The 21,176-nt window shown below is 24.8% G+C and overlaps 1 protein-coding gene across 1 annotated transcript; it reads right to left on the bottom strand.

The window, feature by feature from the left end:
* Window positions 1–11,956: 11,956 nt before the first annotated feature.
* Window positions 11,957–20,917, bottom strand: LOC145831235 (haloacid dehalogenase-like hydrolase domain-containing 5). The gene is made up of 9 exons (XM_082938389.1): window positions 20,733–20,917; window positions 20,057–20,257; window positions 19,421–19,624; window positions 18,811–19,025; window positions 17,408–17,596; window positions 16,791–16,869; window positions 15,498–15,548; window positions 14,051–14,140; window positions 11,957–13,246 (listed from the first exon to the last, which is right to left on the bottom strand). Exons 1-9 carry the CDS (start codon window positions 20,829–20,831, stop codon window positions 13,067–13,069), a joined length of 1,308 nt encoding a protein of 435 aa, XP_082794515.1. The 5' UTR covers window positions 20,832–20,917; the 3' UTR covers window positions 11,957–13,066.
* Between the last annotated feature and the right edge of the window lie 259 nt (window positions 20,918–21,176).

The following is a 21,176-nucleotide window of genomic DNA, read 5'->3' as shown; positions in this document are numbered from 1 at the left end:
ACCTGAAACTTTCAACTCTAATCAACATCAGCCTTTTCAATCGCCGATACTTTAATCGGTTTCAACTAAAACAGCTGAGTTCCCGCCAGTGAAAGGTATTTCACTAGCGGAGGTAGATGAATCCTCAAAATTGTCTGAAAGTTCATTATTTAAGTTCAATTGATGCGTTACCAGTCCAAAGATCCATTAGTACCTTCAGTGGCTTTCATTCTTTCATTGGATGAAGAACTTTCCTAGCTTCCTCGGTTTTGTTTTCACACTCCTGAGAAACCCTCTTTTTTTCTGCCAGACCTTTGTCTGCCGGACCTTTGTTCGCCGTATCTTTGTCAAGCGAAATTAAGAGCGCCCTTGTTTAATTTTTTGATCTGTTTGTTGCTTTGCACACGACAAAATGTCAACACAGTGCATACGACAAACATGTCGAACCAACCTAGTTCGATTAGTATTTCGAAAACTGCAATGATTTTATAGATGACCTGTGTAGTGTTAACACATGATGTTTAGAACGTTACAGTAACGTAGAGGGAAGTGCCTACTGATATAGTTTAGAAATAATAAGTAGAATATATATAAGTTAGCGGGGTGAACAGCTTGAATAAATAATAAATAATAGATAAGTACTAGTCTAGTATAACTACTTAAAATTAGTGCTATTTTTCAAAACTTTATTTAAATTTAAAATGTTTAGTTCGTCTCATTTAAACTGAATTTTTAAGAAACATTTGATAAAAAACTATAAAGCTGTTGCTAAAGTATTCATGATTATTTGATCATACGTAGGTTTGTAAAGTTCTATAAATATAGAGTAAAGAAAACTATGAAACCTTGCTAAAGGTTTTCTTATATACTTTAAAATTTTATTTTTATATATAAGCTTTTAGTTATTTGAAGTTTTTGTTTTATAACTTTAAACTTTATTTACCTTTTATTTTTTTTTTTTTTTAACACTTTTATAACAATTTTTCATTATTAAAAATTAGTACTATTTATAATTTTGTAGAAAATTAGTTTATTAGTTTTTTTTGACTTGTTTTATTAGAAATATTCCCTAAGACGTTTTATTTCTATAAGTTAATTTATTTTAATTTTTGTGGTTATGTATTAAAAATTTTATTAAAGTTCAAACATTTTATTTGTTACTATAGCACCAATATTTTAGTAAGTTTAAACTAAAGTTTTAAAAATATATTTTTCATAGTTAAATAAGTATTTGGTTACTAAAATCCACTGTTACAATAGAAGGGTCTCGGAATTTTTTTTATAAAAAACACATTTAAGTTAAGGAAAACTAAAGTTTAGTAATAATATAATTTTAAATAACTTGTAGTTTATTTTTTTAAGTAGTTTTTATCTAGAAATGATTTATTTTACTTTAGTTCATAAACTTTCAAAATGTAGTTTATAAAAGTTTGATTTTTAAAAATGTTTTTGATATTAAAAAAGCTGTTGTCTAAAAGTTTTATATGAATTTATTTAATAAAACTTATTTAAATCTCAAGTCAAGAGAAAATTAATTTTGTTTTACATTTTATGAAATTCTGTAAAAAATAACTGTAAAAGTTTGTTTTTTATACACTTGTTTTGTATCAGAAACTTTTACTAAACTTGTTATATCTAAGGGTTGCCACAGACAAGATTCTCAGGGCACTCCGGATATATAGAAGCTTTCGAAAAATTCAATATGACTCAGTACAGCACACGATAACTCATGATATTATAAAGGTTTTTTTTAACTCAGTCTGACTCAGGATAGTTTTGCTTTATATAAAGAACTCAGGATAACTATAAAATCTTTGAAAATTTTCAAGACAGTTTTTTGTAGATTTTGAATAAGATTTAGATAATTCGGTTGCAATTTTGGTTATACTACGACTACTTTGATTAAAGAACTCAATTTTTTAGTTTTGAAAAAATAAAAATACTTCTTAAGGACATGTAAGACATCATAATGACTTATAACTGTTTAAGGTCACACAGGACGGTTTATGTTACTTCAGAACACTTTTTTTTTGGTTTTAAGAGTGGCAACCTTGATAAATTCAAGTTAAATTGACTTTTTTTTTTGTTTTAAAAAAATTATGTTGTAGTTTATGAAAATCAATATAAAAGTTATCGTTTTTATCATTTAGATTTTTGATAAAACCAATATGGAAAGTAGTATAAGTGATACTGTATAAAACGTTGAAAATTAAAAAACAAAATAAATTAGCTAGTTGTCAAAGGTTTAAAAGATCAAGTCAAATAATAGCACACCAACACAAAATGCTTCTGTTACCAAAGAATGCAGGTCAACTGGTATGAAATGTGTACTTTTATTTTTAGTTAAGTTTTATTTATTATATAACTTTTTTTCTACAAGTTTTTACAGATATATAGTTTAACAAAGATATTAAAACTATAGATTTTAAATCAGTATTTAAAACAGATCTTTAAATTACATATCAAAACAAACAAAAAATGTCTTTTAAAACTATTTTTCATTTATTGCTTCTAATAAACACTTTAATTTTTTGCAACTTTAAACATTTAGTTTTGGATTAAAAATGATTTTAGATGTTTTTTTCTGTTTTTGATATGTCTTAATTTTTATAACGTTTTTGAAAAATTCTAGTTGTGTAAATTTAGAAACAGTAAACTAATATTATACTTTGATTTAGTTTTTTTTCTGTTTATTGAAAAATAAATCTGACTAAATTTTCTTTTGTTTTTTTTTTCTTTATTTTTTATTTATTTATATTTTAAATTAAAAAACATTATAAAAATAAATAATTCGATTTCTTAAATAGATAAACTTTTTTTTTCACCTTTTATTTTCTTGGATTGCAATTAGTGAACTGTCAAATATGTTTTGTTATATTTGTTAATTATGTCTATTCAAAGCAAAATCTAACTAACTATGCCTTTTACTTTGTTTTAGTTCTGGTTTTTTAAAAAACATTACATGTTTTAAATAATTTTTTTTATTAGGTATCATTAACTGTAGTTTGTTTTACAATTTTTTTGCTAAGCCTGACAAAACTTTATTTTTTATTATGCTATTTATGTTAAAGATACTTAGTTGTTTTGTAAGATACTAATAACTTTGGTAATTTTTTCTTGGTAACTTCCAAATTATTTTATTTTAATATAAATTTTGTTGTTTGTTAATAGCTAGTTAAGTATTAATTTTATGTTAGTTACTTTATACTTGTGCAAGTACAAAAAACTATAATCGAATATTAAATAAAAAACAGTTAGCTATAGTTGCTTAAAAAATGTTTAATTTTGAAATAAATATTTTTTTTGAACAGTTACTTACACTTTTTTATATAGTTAAATCATTTTAATTGTACTACTTAAAATAAGGTTTTTATATCGCTTAAAACAAAAGTAAATTCTTGAAATAATTAAAGATATAAGTAAAGTTTTTTTTTTGAAACTAGTAAACTTTGCGCACCCTTAACAAAAATATTACGCTACGCCACTGGTAACTACACATAATAATGTAAAAATTAAATATTTTTCTTACTACCTGGTTTCGGTGGCAAACAAAATTACGACCCTTTCATGTACAAGAGAATAGTAAACTTCTTTATAATAATATTGAAAGTTATGTTTAAAGCAGTTTACTATTTTATCACTTTTGAAAAGGTTGTTTTTTTTGCCACCGAAACCACGTAGTAACCATAATACTTAATTTGCACATTATTTTTACTAATAATTAAATAAGCTCTTTACATTTCATTAAATCGAGCAATCTTTTTTACACACAAATAAAAGTTTTGATCACACCGGTTACAGACCACAAACTTTCGGTAGAAACTTGGGTACTGATCTTCGTGAAACTCGTCATTCAGTCACAACCGTCGACGTATTATGTCAACTTGAGATTGTCTCACGCAATACTCAAGTCCAGTTTTATGCTCTATTTGAATTTTCGCTGATGTTTTTCTAATCTTTTACTTGCAACAAACATAAATTTAAAATGGTACAATAATGTACAACCTAGGTTTTTATTAACAGTTTGTCTTACTCGCTGAGTACTTTAATTCATTCAATTTAACAGCCAATTAGATCAAGCTTTATAATTTATTTTATTCAATGAATAACACTAGATACATTACGTAAAAAATTACATTCAAAGTAAAAAAGTGCTCTCTAAACTAGGGATTCGGCCAGCCGTTGTTTACAAAATTAAAGTAAAGTCCGGCCCGAGAAAGGTAAACTTTAATCCGAGAGCATGTGAATCTGGCTCCTTAAACCAAGCTTTAACACTTACTGGAGGTACTCTACAATTTAAAACAAAACAGGCGCCAAATAGAATTTTTGTTTTGCTCAAATAAATAGAGTTTCTGAGAAACTTTTGTGATATATATTAAATCTAAATGCTCTGGCTCGCCAAAGATTAAATTTTTCCACATATGATACACTATCTAAAAAAGTAAACCTAGACTATTAGCTCAGAAAGTAATAAAATTCAGAGTTTAATGATTTCGATGACTCAGAAAAAAAAAGTAAAAAAACGTCATTAATGAGATGATGTATACGTTTTAAGCTATTTTTTTTTGAAGATACCGATCAGCTTTTAAATTTCCGTTTTTTAGTATTTTACATTAATTCAGCATAAATTGTTTTTTTTATATAACATTAATTTTAACAATACAGTCGACTTTTGAAACTAACGTATTAATTAAACAAAAGTTAATAAGTTTTAATTTCAAATAAGTTCAAAATGTTTTTAAACCCTAATTCTAATTGCTAAATTTTTCAAATCAAAGCCTAAAACAGCTTTACTAATTTGTTGTCACAAAAGTTTATGTTGTACTAGTAAGATTATTTTTATATTCAATAAGAATCAAGCAGCCTCAACCAAAACATAAAAAAATTAAAATAACTGGCTCACTTGATGTTTTAATTGTTAAAAAATAACAATATGCAGTAAGGTCTTATAGTACTGGTTTTCTCGTTTTACTTTAGAATTTGTTTGAATCTTTATTCGTTTGAATTTAAACTATTTAAATCTAAAAAGACAACTTTTCTACATAATAATACTAACCACTGAATGCATATTATGTTTTCAGTCACGTTTTGAATAGAAACTTTTGTTTTAATTAATTATCCAATTATGATGTCTGGTAACGTAAAACGATAATTTTCGTTTTACGATAACGTGGTTTCTACGATAATTTGCTGTTTTCAACACAATTCAAAAAAAGTATCGACCCATTAAAAGTTATAAAATAGTCTTTTGGTTAGTAATCTGTAAGTTAAATATTTTTTTTAAGTTTTTTAATGTCTAAAAGCAAAATAATATATTCAGCAAATGCATTTAATTAAAATTTGCGCAAACTACCATGACATGAAAAAACGCTTAAATTGTTAAAACTTCTGTATAATTTTTTTTTATTAACTGGTTAACGAATCAGTCCCGGTAACTTTCGATTAACTGAATAATATATCAGTATGGATAACTTTAAACATGCTAGAATAATTAGATTAGGTCATACTTGAGTAACTTAAACACCATTATTAAATGGAGTTAGATGTCTTTTGACTTTTGAGAATAAACACAAATACAATTTAAAATATATTTTAAAACACATCAATTTAAACATTAAAAGCTAAAGTTTAGTCTTAAACTATCAGATTTGAAAAATTTTAAGTATTTTTATACAGTTGTTTTATAAAGCTAATTTGTAGGAAACCTTATTACTAAAAATAAAACCTTAAAATAAACACAAAATCGACTTTTTTATTCAGTATTTTCTAAATTATAGCTCAAAAATGTTTATTAATTGACTATACTAGAAAAAAACTTTATGAAAAAATAATTCAAATTGATAATTCTCTAGAAACCATTGAAATTTTTGTAAAATTATAACTTTTTCATTTTTATTCTCAATTAGATTTGACTTTGCAAGTTTACCGATAATTATAACTAACTCTGCGCCTTTGGTTTGAATTATCTTTGATCTAATAAGAGTAAACACTTTTTAAGCTAAGATTTTAAAAGCTAACCAAAATCGCTTGTCACTATACTTTTGTTATGTAAGTAGAAAATTACAAAAACTAGCTGGAATAAACCTTACTGTTTGATTAAAATTTATTAGAACTGCCTGATTTTTAAAAACAATAGTCAACAAATAAATAACTGCATTCTTTTAATTTCTAGTTTGAAAAATATTTTTATAATTTACAGAATGTATTGGTTACTAATCATAAAGGATTCACTAGACTTAGTTGTAATGATACAAGTGATTTTAGGTAGTTTTATTCTGTGTTCAAAAAGTTTTTTAACTTACAAATGCTTTCAAACTAAAACGTATCAAACTTATTGTACAAAAAAGTTAGTTAGATAATTAAAATCTACTGTTTTTAAAGCCTGATGAAAAGTATCATAAAACAAATTCACATTGAATATGATGGTGTAAATTAATGGTAGTAAAGTTTTTTGACATAAAATAGAAGCATAACTGTTAACAAATAGTTAAAAAGGTATCGTGTTCATTTAAAAAACAACATCTTAAATTATTTTTTATGTAAAAATATTTATGAACTGACAAGAGTTTTTTGTAAACATTTATTTTATTTTACGTAACCAAAAGTGTTTCATACGTGTATTTTATTCATTACCGTTTTAAAAACTTTAAGTGTTTCCGCAAACACATGCAGTGATTAATTTGATTTTCACGTAACTTGTTGGCACTAAAATTTTATGTAGGCAACGATAAAAAAAATTTTATAAGAAGTTGCTTTGGTTGTAAGGACAAGATTTAATTTCATATAAAGCGAACTTAAAAAAAAGTTGAACCTACAACTACAAAACTGGATGAAAATTAATAAACAATACAACAGTATTAAATCTTTAGTTATTGCTAAATGATTGTTTTAATCGCAGAGAACTTTAGTTGATTCAATTAATCAGTTTGCATTTCATAAAGTTTTAAGAGCAACATTAACTCAAATTTTGAATAATTTTCTTAACAATTTAAATTATGATTAACTTAAGATTTGGTCTACACACAATATACAACCCTACTTTTTAAAATAGGTTTACACGTACAGTCCCCAAAGTTTAAAACCTTATAAATAAATATATATTATAAAAAAGTAAAATTCGGTCCGCTAAAGGTAAAACTGCGGCCCGATAGCATGTAAATATGGAAAGCAAATTCAAGTATGTATTTCTGGACCTTTAAACAAAATTTAGAAACATAAAGTATTCCAGGGTTTAAAATTAAAATTAAAAACAAAACAAAAATTATTACGTACATTTTATGGGAGACTTGAATTTTACACTATGTATTATAAAATTGTCTTTTATAATAAATAATAATAAATAAACTTTAGTTGCTATTCAAATATAACAAAGATTAAATATTTTATTTAAATTTGTAAGGTAAATGTTTCACGAGGAATACTAGTTAATATTAATCAATAATACTTTATGTAAAATAACAACAAATTTGTATTGTCACAAAACTAAGATAGTATTATATCATTTCTATTTTAAATTTTTAGTTTTATAAGCTCAAATATAATAAGGTAACAAATGTTTAAACCATATCTGGTAAGACATTTAGATTATATTAAATGATAAATGTGAATAAATAAAGTTATTTCAAACTCAACTGCAACCTACCTTAAAAATACTGTTTTTTTTAGTTGATAAAAACAAATTGGTTTTATAAAATAAATTCTAAACTGTTAATATTCTTAATGATTGTTTTAAAACTGTAATAGATATATCTTTCTTTTTCTAATTTTGTTTGCTTTTAAGAAACATATTGAGTTTTTTATTTGATTAATCATCTTTAAAAACTCTGAACAACTTAAAATTAAAACTGAATTAAAGTTCTGAAAAATAAGACCAACATTTGTAAAAAAAATATGACTTTGTTCTGGCCTTTAAGGAAATACTAGTAAAGTAAAATTTTAATCACTTCTTTATAAAAGTTTGAATTAACAAATATAAGAATCTTAAACTACGTTTTACATTTGGCTGTTTTATTGTAGCTGTGTTAGTATGAAATTTTGTAGTTTTTTTTTTTATGTATAAATTTATTACAGGTATTTTATTTTCTAAGACAAACTTAGAAAGTTTAAGGTTTTTTTAGTTGCAAATATTTGCAATATTATTTTTTTTTGCTAGATACAAAAAGATGTACAAAATTTTAAGTTAATTGGGCGAAATAATCAATTGATACAAAATGGTTTTTATGAAACTATTAAACTCCTTATTTTTTAGTATATAGTGTAATATTTTTTGAGATTAGTCTTAAAAATTGAACATTTAATAAGATTGTTGTATTTAAGTTCATATCATGTTAATTATTATATCTCATCAATTTCTCAACAAAAATAAAAAGCTAACAATATTAAAAACGTTTTCATTTTGCTTTATTAACCTCAAAAGTTATTACTATTAAAGTTTATTATTGCTTATTATAAGAATTTAAATAACATTTTACGAGTTAAAGTTATGTTATCTTTATTATATTATAAAACTTACAGAATAGAATAAATATTAATGCTATATTAAGATCGCTCTTTAAACAAGCTTTCATTTAACAGAAGCAATGTAGTCTTACTTATACTTTAATGACTGTAAACTTATACTTAGATACGTAAAGTTTTTTGGGTTTCTTCAAACAGTCTTTTAAGTTAAAGAAAGAAACTAACAAAGCAATTAAATGCATTATAACACAAAATTTTTATTTAAATAAAATCATACTCAACATGTTTATTTTAGAATAAGATTATTAGTATGCTGTAGTATAAAAATACACAATTGAAAACCAACTCTACTTACAATGTTGTTGAGTTTTTTTCGACTTAAATAATCGTGTGTAAAACTATTTATAAGTAATTCTTTTTAATTAAAAACTTTTATACTCGAATTATATTTAAAACTCAGGTTTAGAGATATGCAATGTTTATGTTTTATCAACTTTTATACAGGAATTAGTAGTCAATTAGGGCTTTAATGTTAACTTTCTAAAACCTTCTATTCAAACTGAAAAAATAAGTTAAACAAATATTGTATTGTTTACAAAATTTGCGTGAATAAACAAAAATAAAAAATAAGTTTTGCAAAAGTAAAAAACAAAAATAATTTACTAAAGTTAAAATATTATTTCAAAAAGCTTATCAAATCTATTTGCGGATTTTTGTATTTTACTTTTATTTACTTTGTACACACAAAAATTAAAATTCCACAATAAAAAATTAGGTCAAATTGAAAAAATAATAATAGCTATATAAGGTAAGCTTTAAAAAATAGAGCTTATTTTTAACTAAAATAAGGTTTAAAAAAACAGTTTCTAGAACTATTTTCTTAATAACTAAAATTATCTTTTATCTATTATTAATTTTTCGGTAATTTGAAAATAAAGCATTCATTTTTGTAGAGTTACATAACTTAATAGTATACAAGGTTAACTTTTTTTTTTAAGCTTTATTTTTATCTGAAAATTACGAAATATTGAAAAAAAACAAACAACTGCAAAATTACTAGGCAAACATGAAATTTAATTTACATAACAGTAAAAAGCTACAAGATATAATAACCGTCAATTTGCATCATTAAAAAAAAGATTTTTTACAAATAAAATTTACAGAGTGTTATTTATAACCACCAACCTTATAGAATAGTTTATCGCAGCAAAAAACATGGTTTTAAGACTCACAAAAGAAGCAAATAAGTAGTTTTTTTTACTAAAATTTTGAGTTTGTTTATCAACTTGTGTAAAAAACCTTTGAAATAAAATTTTCCAATTAGCAATCAAGCATTGACTAGAAATTATTTAAAAATTTACATTAAAATGTCCTTCAAAAATAAAAATTTATTACGAAATTTCCTGTATAAATTTCGATGTTATGTAAGCAGAATTTTGAGCGTTAATTCTGTTTTACAAAAAAAGGGTGTAATGTAAGTAGTATAAGTTATTGTAAAAAGTTAGTTGTTCAAAAAAATATTGTTTTTTATTTCAAATAAATGTTATTGTAATTTTTACAATATTTTCAATGTTTTGTGACAGAAATTTTTGGAAAACAATTATTTAAAACACCCTTTTATATTGTTTAAAAAGGTTGAAAAATGAAAATTAGTTGTACACAAAACTTGTTTAGCTTAACAATTTTAAATTTAGTTTAAACAGTCGCAAAACTTCGTAGAGTTCTAAAATATAAGCGACTGAAAATCTTATGTAACAGAATTTTTTATTAAGACTTTTAAATTAGTTATATTTTAATGTTATTTAACACAAAAACTTTTGTAGTATTTTATTTTAATTAACTTGCAAAATTATGTCAATAATATAAATTCATTACAAATAAAAATAGGTTTTAGCTAAAAATAATAACACTTAAACATAAAAAACGAGAACTTAGTGCACAAATTTCAATGTTACATAACATAAATTTTTTGTTTTAAATTAGTTTTTTAAAGTCAGTTATAAACACTTTTTTCAACAATTAAAACATATACTAACCATGCATAGATTTACTTTTTATCTAAAAAATACAAACTTAAACAAATAAGACAGTTTTTAGCTAAAAATAGTAAAACTTAAGTATTGATAATAGAAAACTTAGTGCACAAATTTCAATGTTACATAACATATTTTTTTTTGTTTAAAAAAAAATTTTTAAGGGTTAATTATAAACATTTTTCAAACATAAAAACATCAAAACTAATTATTTACAAAACTATTTATAGCGAAAAAATGTAAATTTAAACGCAAACATAAACTTTGTTCACAAATTTCAGTGTTACATAACACAAAAATTTTGTTGCAAATTATTTTTAAAACTCAACTGTAAACACATACTTTAATACTAAAAAATCAAAAATAGTTTTACATATTAATATTTTTAGGTTGATAAATATAACTATAAACAAAAACTTGGTGCGCAAAATTTTGCGTTACATAACAATCAAATTTTTTGCTGCCCATTTTCTCTCATCCAATCAGCATCGATTACTTCTGCCCTAACTGCTCACTGTGACGTCATAAAACTGGTGCGAGCTTGAAACTGTATGGTTTCGTTGTTTTGCTCGAAACTTTGCTTTTAGTTCTTGAATTGTTTTGGAATTGCTTTAAAACTTTTGCCAATGAAAATCAAATTTTGCTTTTTATAAGTATGCATAAATTTGTTACTTTTATAAATTCAATAAAATAATAATGAACTTATTTTGAGAAAAAACTAATTTACTTATTTGTTATATTCAACTATAGTTTTTTTATAAAACTATTCATGAAAGTTGTTCAAACTTTATTGTTTTGCTTTTAGCTTTTTGTTGTTAAATCCTTTTGAAAATTTGAAATACTTTGTAACTTTTATCAATGGAACTGTTTCGAACTAAAAACTAATTCATCACTTTATAATTATTCATCTCAATCTTAAGCTTTTATTTCAAGGCTTTCGAGTCTATTAGTACTTGAACTGGTTCAAAAAACTGTGATAATTTCAAGTGAACATATAAGTTTGATAGTAGGTTATTTATGCTTATGGAAACTAAACTGTTTGTTTAAATAAAAGTTATAGAATTTACATGATTTGTTAAACTCTTCAAGTTTTATTTTAAACCAAATGTGAACTCTGCCACCTCTTTTAACTAAAGTTATTGATTACATGAAGCTTTGAATAAAGCATTAATGTAACCTTCCAGGTGACAAAAAAAAAAGAAAAATTTAAATTTAAAGCTTACAGGGTTCAGGTTTAAATCGCAACAGAAAAAAATCATTTTGAAAGTTAAAACATTATAATTTAATTTAAACTTAAAATAACTAAATACAGATTGTCAAATATGTAAGTTTGTTTTTAGATCTTTTATGTTTCAAAAAAATTCAAACTTAACATCTAATCTTATTACTATTTCCAGCTTTAAAACTTTTTTTGATTTTATAACATCTTATTACCATTACACATAGATAAAGAGTTAGCTGTCATTTTTTAATTCAGCTAGAACAACTTTCTTAAATATTCAACCAAGTTTAGTTTATTAATTTTCACAATGTTTTATTTTTAAAAACTTGAATACACTTGTAAAAATAAAAATAAAAACAAAGAAATCAAAAACAAAATGTGATTTGTAGACAAAAAATCTATACTGTCAGGATAATTTATAAAACATACTGTATATTGTAAAAACGTCCTTTAAAATAAATTAATAAATATAACGTTATTCAAAAATTTAAAACAAATTTTGTCTTTAAGGCAGCAAAAAGCTTAATAAGTTAATAAAAATTTTAAAAAGTTTTTTATTCAAATCTTGGTAAGTGAAAGCATATATAAGACCTGTATAAATATCAGTTTAAAAAAGTTGTAAAGTACAATAAGAATATTTGTACAATTATTATGTACAAAAATTTTTTTTTTGCAATTTTAATCCCGCCAGAGTGTGTATAAATGCTTTCAATATATAACGACTTTCGTATTCAAAAAATTCAAAAAAAAAAAACAAAAGAACAACAAATAAAATTTCAAAAACATATAATTTAAACACCAAGCACAACATACAAAACAATATTTTAATTATTTTGGAATGATTTGAAATTGTTTTGTATAACTTTTTGTGGAGTCAATAAATGGGCATTAAAAAAGATTCAAAAATTTTAAGAAGTTGTATTGGATAGTGATTTTTTTTTTGAGTTGAACAAATATTATGAAAATAGGAAAGTTAAGTTTAATTAGATTTCCGGGTTAAGCAGTAAAACAGAAACTGCTTGTAAACTTACTTAATCAAGTTGGTTTGTAACGAAAACAATTGTGCATAAAATATAAGTTGTTTACTAAAAAATCTGACAAAATATTAAACATTTTCCAAAAATACCTTAAAACCTATTATTTTTAGTTTTGTAAAAAGTTATACAACACAAACAAATTTTGGGATCATCAACAACCTTACAAAATACTTTTTCAAATAACTTTAAATCAAATATTTTAAAAAATACAAGCCAACAATACTAATTTTGTGATTTTTTTGGAACACGTTCCCAACACTCACAAACAAGAGGTCAAACTCAACTTTTTCTCAAAAATGGGGCCCGAGAGGTTCAAATTTCAAACCATGATGCTACCCTCATAACTTCTGGGGACTCTTGTCACTTGACGCCCTCCTACCGACTTCAGCTTGACTGTCAAGTATGGTCCTGACTGCCTCGTGGGCGTCCTGGCATATCAGGTCCGGTTCGCACAAGTCCCTGTCATAGTCCATGTCGCGAGGTCCGTGGAAAACCGGCGGTGTGGTGTACGCTGATTGCTGTTTGGGGAAATCACCGGGTTAAAAGTAAAGTAGTAACTTTAAGATTAGCAGTTATCTAGTTGTACTTTTAAATACATATTAAGGGAAATAATTGGGCTTAATTATGATCAGGGTTGCCACTCGTTTATTCGAAAATTTTTCCAGGTTTTTCAAATTTCTTCCAGGTTTTTTAAATTTCACATTTTTAGGTCTATTTTTTGTTTAAAGCTAAATTTAAGGTAAGAAACTGTGTTAAATAGTATAAAAAAGACTGATTAGATACAGTAAAGCTACTTTAAATGTGTTTTTTAATAAAAAAATTTTTGGTGATGACAAAAAATTTTTATCTATATGATGAATTTTTGAGTCAAACCGAAATTTTACTACTGAACATGTTAAAATTCTTAGAAATTCCAGGTTTTTCCAGGCTTTTTTTTTAATTTCTTAAGTTCCAGGTTTTTCCAGGTTTTTTTTTTGCTTAAATTATCAAATTCCAGGCTTTTCCAGGATTCCAGGTAAAGTGGCAACCCTGTTATGATTAAATAATCAAAAAAGAAAGTTCATTTAAGTTTAAATTAATAAATAATAAAGTTGTTAATGGGCATAATAGTTGTTTTATGAAAAAGAAAACAAGTCCAGTGAACTATTGTTTATTGAAGTTCATACAGGTTTATTTGCACTAAATATATCAATTGATCTAATTACTTTTATAATTAATAAAACACAATTTGTACTTTTTTGTTGTTGATTTCATTAGTTAATTAAATTCTATTGTTATTGAAATGAAATTTTACTTAATATATGTTTAAAACTAACACTAACCTCGTATTTATTAGAAGTGTTGGCGTAAACTCCAGTGCACACCAAAACTGAGTGGCAAGTTTTCACTGTTTGTTCCAACAGTTTTGGTTCCTGTAAGTATAAGTTTATTAATTTTGATAAATAATTAGAAAGTTATATCTTTTTAAAGATGCGTTATAAGTTTTGGTTCCTGTAAGTGTCTTAAATATTGAGATTTTTTTTCTTAAATGTTGAATTTTGATTATCAATTTAAACATTTATCTATTTTACTTTTTTTTCTAACAACTCTTGATTCGTGTCAATATTTGATAAACAAACATAAAAAGAATTAAACAAATCCGAAATATTGTACACGATTATCAAAAAAGTTCCACAACTTCTGAAATAAACCAATACATTTTGTTATTTAGTGTATGTTATATGAAAATTGTTTTGTACACCTTAAAATACTTGTAAGTTCTTTATTTAAATGCTTTAAACTACAGAAAAACAAAGATTGCCTGAAAAATCACCAAAAAAAATTATAAAATCTATAAAACAATATTTTTTTAAATACATTTTCATCAAACCCCAAGTTTAAAAGCATTGCATTAAGTCTAAAATCAATAGAATTTTCTTTGACATTTGAAATACTGAAAAAGCTGCAAGGAAAATCAATATACCAAATGTTTTAGCAGAAAAAACTAAAATGATTTGAATGCAGCAAAGATTAAAATTTTCAAATGTGCTTTTTTAAGAATTGAATTTGGCTGCAAAAAAATCAATCGGACTTTATTTTTACTAATGCGATAGTTTTGTCTGAAGGAAAATTTTTTTAGGACAAACAAATTAATTTATTTTTAATCCAACTAAGAAAGAAAAAATTTATAGAATTATGTCCTTCAACTTCAAAAAAACAATATTAGTTTGAAAAATATTGTTTTTTTTTGTGTAGAAGGAGAAAATGTTTAAATAATTCATGGTACGCGTCACAATGAAAATAACAAATACGTCATAATGGCATTTGGTAAAAGCTACTTTCTTCATAAACAATTAGCATTATTTACTTGTGTTTTAAATTGGTTTTCAGTATTTGAATTTTAAGTAATAATTTTAACACTCCTACTAAAGTTGTACATAATATGTGACAAAAACCAATTGAAACATTTTACTTAATTATTTTAAACTGTACCAAAGTTTTACTGTTTATTTTTGTTTTTAATACATTTTTTATACTTAGCAACTTTCTCATAGACTTCTAAATGTATGAGCAACAATTGACTAGTCATAAAAATTAAAACATCACAAGTTTAAGTTTTAAATGACCAGTTTAAAAAAACTTACAAATTGTAGTTATTTAAACCAAAACCAGCTAAATTATACTTTAAATTTTAATATATTATATGTCTAATTTATAATAATACATAAAAATTTCTAAAGCCATACTGTTGATTTTTATAGTAATATTTTTAAGATAAATAAATTTTACCTTTTTAATTTTTTTCTTTTCGTTACATGATGCAGTAATGACTTGACGCGACTGTAAAAAACAATAAATTATTTTTATTTTTTTAAGTCTGCTAAATACTTTAGTATAAAAATTCATTTGTAAACAATAAATAACACCCTAAGTAAAAAAAGATTATTTTTGTATAATACTAAAATTAATATACAATATACGCAAGAATACATCATAAATTTTTACTTATAAATACACTAACCACAATAGATATGTACTTAAGGGCATAGGGGGGGGTAAACACCCTTTTTTGGTTTTTGATCTTATTTTATATAGTTTTTACTAAGTTACAAGATGCTTTTTACAGATTTAAAAAAATCAAAATAATTTTTGAGATAAAGCCGGTCAAAGTCGGAGGCAACAATAGGTTTCTTATGGGAGGCGCAAACTAAAACAGCAAAAATAGACTATTTCACTAAAAATCTATCTTCTCCTTTGTTTTTTGAGATAACTACCTCAAACTTTCAGGAAACGTTCCTTGATATATTTAGAAAATTCTGTCGGAAGGAATTTTTAAAAAATTGAAAAAAAAAAATTTTATAAAAAAAATAAACAAAAAAAACATTTTTTTTTTAGTTTTTTTATAATAAAATTTTTATTTTTTAATTTTTTTAAATTCTGTTCCGACAGAATTTTCTAAATATTGCAAGGAACATTTCCTGAAAATTTGACGTAGTTAGCTCAAAAAATGTAGGAGGAGATAGATTTTTAGTGATTTCTAGTTATTTGCCGTTTTAGTTTGCGCCTCCCATAAGGATCCTATTGTAGCCTCCGAATTTGACCGGCTATATCTAAAAAAATATTTTGAATTTTCAAAATCTGTAAAAAGCATCTTGTAGCTTAGTAAAAACTATATAAAATAAGATCAAAAACCAAAAAAGGGTGTTTACCCCCCCCTATGCCCTTAACCTAATTAAGACTTAAGTAATTTTACCTTTAGGGTAAATATTTAATTATAACAAGTACATCTGAAATAAAAATAAAATAAATATCAATACTACAAATATCTTTGATTTGTTGAAAAACTTATTAAAATGTTTGTTATATACCTAATCAAAAATTATTTATAAAACTATTAGTAAAACAAACACCTAAACTAGGCAAACAACAAAATAAGTAATAATATTAAAATTAATCAAATTTAAAAGTACAAGTTTTTAAATTAAAGTTTTTTAACTTAAAACTAGATTTATTTATGTAAAGTTGTAATTATATGTAAACAGTTATAACTATATATTTAAAACAAATAATGTTAATAAATACCTCATCAGGGCAAACTGCTTTTCTTTGTAATATTCTGTTGTACAAATTTGCACCGTATATATCCGCCATTGGGTTGTCTCTGTATGAAAAATAAGTGGATTTATTAACAGAAAATTTTAAGTTTATAGAAGTCAATATATAAATAGCTTATTTTCATGTGATCATCATGCAAACATGTATCAATTGTAAAGAAATAGACTAGTAAAAAAAAACTTATGTAAAGGTTCTAGTTTTCGTTTGTAAACTATTTCAAACTAAAATAAAATAGACTTAAATTATTATGCCACAAACTATTCATAATCCAAAACAACATGGCCAAAATCTTCATGATGAAAAAGAAAACTTGTTGTTATTAACTTTATTTAAAGTGTTAGTTGTATGTTGTGTACAATTTTTTTTTACAAAGCATAAAAATTGTGAAAGAATATTAAGATAGAAAAAAAAAACAAGTATATCAGATATATATTTTTAGACACTAAAGATCACATACAAATATTTTAAAATAGAAGGAATTTTTAACACTCACCCGATAGCATACATAGTGTGTATTAGTATTTTGTATTTACATTAAAAATACTTAACTACTTCTAACTACTTCAAAAAATAATAACACTCACCCTATAGCATACAAGGTGTGTATCGGAGTCTTCAAACCGATTTTCTGCGCCTCCCTCAGCACAAGCTGTTGGGCGTACTGGTATGTTGACGATGACGGCTTGCCCACGAGTGCCGAGTACATCAGCGGTCTGCCCACCAGTTTCATGTACACCGATTCCAAGCAGTGCAGGAACATTCCGTGGCCGAATCTGTAAGTTGGAATTATTAATTTGAGTAGACTTGTAAAACATACTTTTATATGAAAAGCTCAGCACACGCTAAGCTATATGTTAAACATGTGAAAAATAATAAACTACCAAAATATTTCAACAAATAGTAATTGAATTATCTTTCATGAGATACATAAAACTAAATATTAAAAGATCTGTGTGAAGGTATAGGTTATAAAAAGTTAAACTTTGCTAGTAAAACACTTACAGTTTTGAAAAAGAATGAAAACTACAGATAAATGGCTTGAAACTGAATATGTGACTTACACAGTGGCATGAGTTAAACTAATCGATTTTGTAAAGTGTGTATAAAATGGCAAAATATAAATACTTGAATTTTTTAAACAAGGCATATAAGCTGGCACAAGAACTTTAGTAATCTTCAAAAAACTGGCAAGAGTTATAACTCTGATAAATAAAAATGCCATTCTATCTGCCAGCTTCTACTGATTTAAATTTTTAATATCTAAAACATGTGACATAGAATTCATTTATGATCTTTTTTTTGGCAATTAAGTAACTCACACTCATGACTAAAATAATTTAACAGACTATACTTTTATGTTGCTAAATTAAATTAGCTGAACTTGCTTCAAAATTTTTATTTTTAACTATACATTCAATAAATCAAACCATATGACAGTTGACTTAAAACTGATATATTTTAAAATATGTAAATCATTTCTTTTCAAACAAAATTGTCATAAATAGTTACAAATTTTTTTTTTATCAATCATTAAAATACAAACCTCAGTTGAATGAACTCAGATAACCTTAATTTACACAAAATTTGTTATTTAAATGTGATGTTTAAAGTTTATACAAACTAGTTTAAACTTTGCTTAACTTTTTAAAAACATCATAAAATTTACTTACAAAATACAACCAATCAACTAAACCCAACAAAATTAATAAAACAATTATTTAATTTTTACCCAAGCTAGCTGAATTCAGACAGCAGTAAAAAAACCTTGGTTGAAATACATTAAAGTTGAAATTTTTTTTTAGATTCAATACAACTTTTCACACTGGTTCAAACTTGGCTAAATTTATTAACCAGTTCACAAAACTTGTTTTCTACTGGGCTGACTGAATTCAATTTAAACATTTCTTATTTGTTTTCAAGTTCAAACTTCTTTTTAACAAAAATTAACTAAATTTAAACAAACTAATAAAATATTATTGAACTTTACCTGGGCTGACTGAATTCGGACATCCACTGTAAGTCCATGTTGCAAGCCAGAACAGGAACCCTCTGTTCACCGTAACCACTGGTGTCGTTACTGAGTGAACCGTTTGTCATCAGGATGTCGATTATGAGTTGGAGGTTTGTCTCCCAGTTGGTTGGTTCACCCATGAGCACTACTGCGTCGATGATGGGAAGCGTTTCAGCAGTGTACTTTGATGGCTGTGAAAGTAAAAATATAATTTTTAAAAAAACAGTAATATACTTTTAAAAACCACTGGTAATATTTTACTATCTATTTTTAAAACAATAGTGTTTCATCTGTATTTTGATGGTTATCAGAATAAAATTTGTGTACATACTGTAAAAGTTGAAATACACAAAAATATTTGATAATTTTCAAATTGATAATATTAACTAAAATTTATCTTTTACAGTATTTTTAATTCCAAACAGCACATAAGTATTACATTATAAAAATTACTTTTTTTACATGTACTAACTAAATGAAATGTAGGTTTTTTTCTGTTGATATCCAGAACCATGTCAAAATTTATATGAAAAACTAAACCATTAATGTTAATAAAATATTTAAAACAATACAACCAAACTCTCACCTCAGCAGGCTTGGGTGTGTGGCTGACCATATCAAGGAACGGATAAGCTGATCTGATGTCATTTATGGTGACAGTGTTGGTGAAGCCGATTCTCTTTGCGATCTGTTCAATGGGTCCCTGTCCTGATAACAACACGCATTTGTCATGGTACTCTGTGAACATTCTGAGTGGGGAGTGAGAAAGCATCACTTGCTCTTTGGAGATCTGGGGATGGAATTGAGATTAGTATTACACAAAGAAGGTGCTGTTTTTGTTTAAATGCTTTGTAAGTAAGGGGTATAAATATAAGGAGTAAGATTGTATTATTTTTTAATAATCTTTGCATGATATTGATTGCTAAAAATTCACAAAAATTTATATTATAAAAAACACACATATGCATACTTATTCTTTATTGACACAGTGTTGACTTGCTTATCTTAGACTTAAAATGGTTGCAAGAGCATGTCAAATATTTGAAAGACATGTTATACATTATAATAAAAAAAAATTTAAAAATGTACAACTTATATGATTTTTGAATTGAAAACATGATATTTGAATAAAGGTATATTCTTTTTAAATGACATTTAACAGATAATTAATATTTTTAATCAAAAACTTTTCACTCAAAAATAAACATTCAAAAACTCTCACCTCCATATCGAGTACACTGGACAATTTTTCAGCTTTTGTTTCGCACAATGAATTTCCAGCATTGGTGACAAACACAGTGGGCACCACAAACTTTCCGTTGTCATCAGTGAGGCACTCCATGGCATGCTTGGCTGCCGGGATCAGCTTCTTTCCTCTCATGATCACACCGTCGATGTCAAACAACAACCCTATTCCATTGTCCTGTTGACAGGAGAAACTAATTTCAAACATGTGGAATATAACTAATATAGCAACATGTTCACAAAACTCATGACTTGTGACATGGTTTTTCTACAATTGTAACTGTAAATATATATATATATATATATACTATAACTATACAATGTTATATTTAAACATAACTATTGTCCATAAATAAGATTATTAAGACAAATAAATATATGTGTAGCTGATTAGCACCAATGTGCAAATATTTATTGTAGCAAAATGTTTACAAAAATTATAACTTAAAATATGTTTTTCAATAAATTTTGGCTGTTTAATAGCTTAATTGTAATTAATCAACTATAAATAAACTATACTTTTTAATTATTTTAAATTCAGGAATTTTTTTTAAACAAAATAATTTTTAATTTAAGTAATTATTAAAAAATCCAATAGCTTTAACAATTTATTGATATATTCAATATGCATAAAAACAATTAAATCATTATACCTGCATTTTATTTGGATTGGAAGAGTGAAACTTCTTTATTTGTGCTTGAAGCCATGCTTTGTTTTTTCCTAAATCTTTAACTTGACGAAACAGTTTCATGTCAAACAATTATGTACAATAGACAGTTGATAAATTTCCACAAATTTCTTGGCCTTAGAGCCAGATAAAAAGCTTAGTATATACAAGTTTCTAAAAAATATATTCTAATTAGGAAAAAAACATATATATAACTGGTTGTATATTTTAAAACATAACTATTAAATCTTTTACAGAAAATCTATTAAGTGATATTTACTGAGTTTTGAAAGATTATTGATTGTGGCTAAATGAGAGAACAGCATTTTTTTGTAAAAAATTTCTTAAAAATTTTTTGATAAAATGTGACTTTCATCTGTCTCACAATTAAATAAAAACACAAACATACAATTTCATGTGAGAAAAAAT

Source organism: Thalia democratica, chromosome 3, assembly GCF_965202585.1.
Source record: "Thalia democratica chromosome 3, ktThaDemo2.hap1.1, whole genome shotgun sequence".
In the NCBI taxonomy this organism is placed as follows: Eukaryota; Metazoa; Chordata; class Thaliacea; order Salpida; family Salpidae; genus Thalia; species Thalia democratica.
Note: the sequence above shows the minus strand (reverse complement) of the source record. Positions and strands in the feature narration are given on the sequence as shown.

Excerpts from the sequence above, each read along its gene's own strand:
- LOC145831235 (XM_082938389.1), bottom strand. The coding sequence starts at position 20,831 with ATGAAACTGTTTCGTCAAGTTAAAGATTTAGGAAAAAACAAAGCATGG. Across the intron at positions 19,026-19,420 it reads ACACACCCAAGCCTGCTGAG|CCATCAAAGTACACTGCTGA; the intron begins GTGAGAGTTTGG and ends TTACTTTCACAG. Across the intron at positions 17,597-18,810 it reads TCCGAATTCAGTCAGCCCAG|ATTCGGCCACGGAATGTTCC; the intron begins GTAAAGTTCAAT and ends TCCAACTTACAG.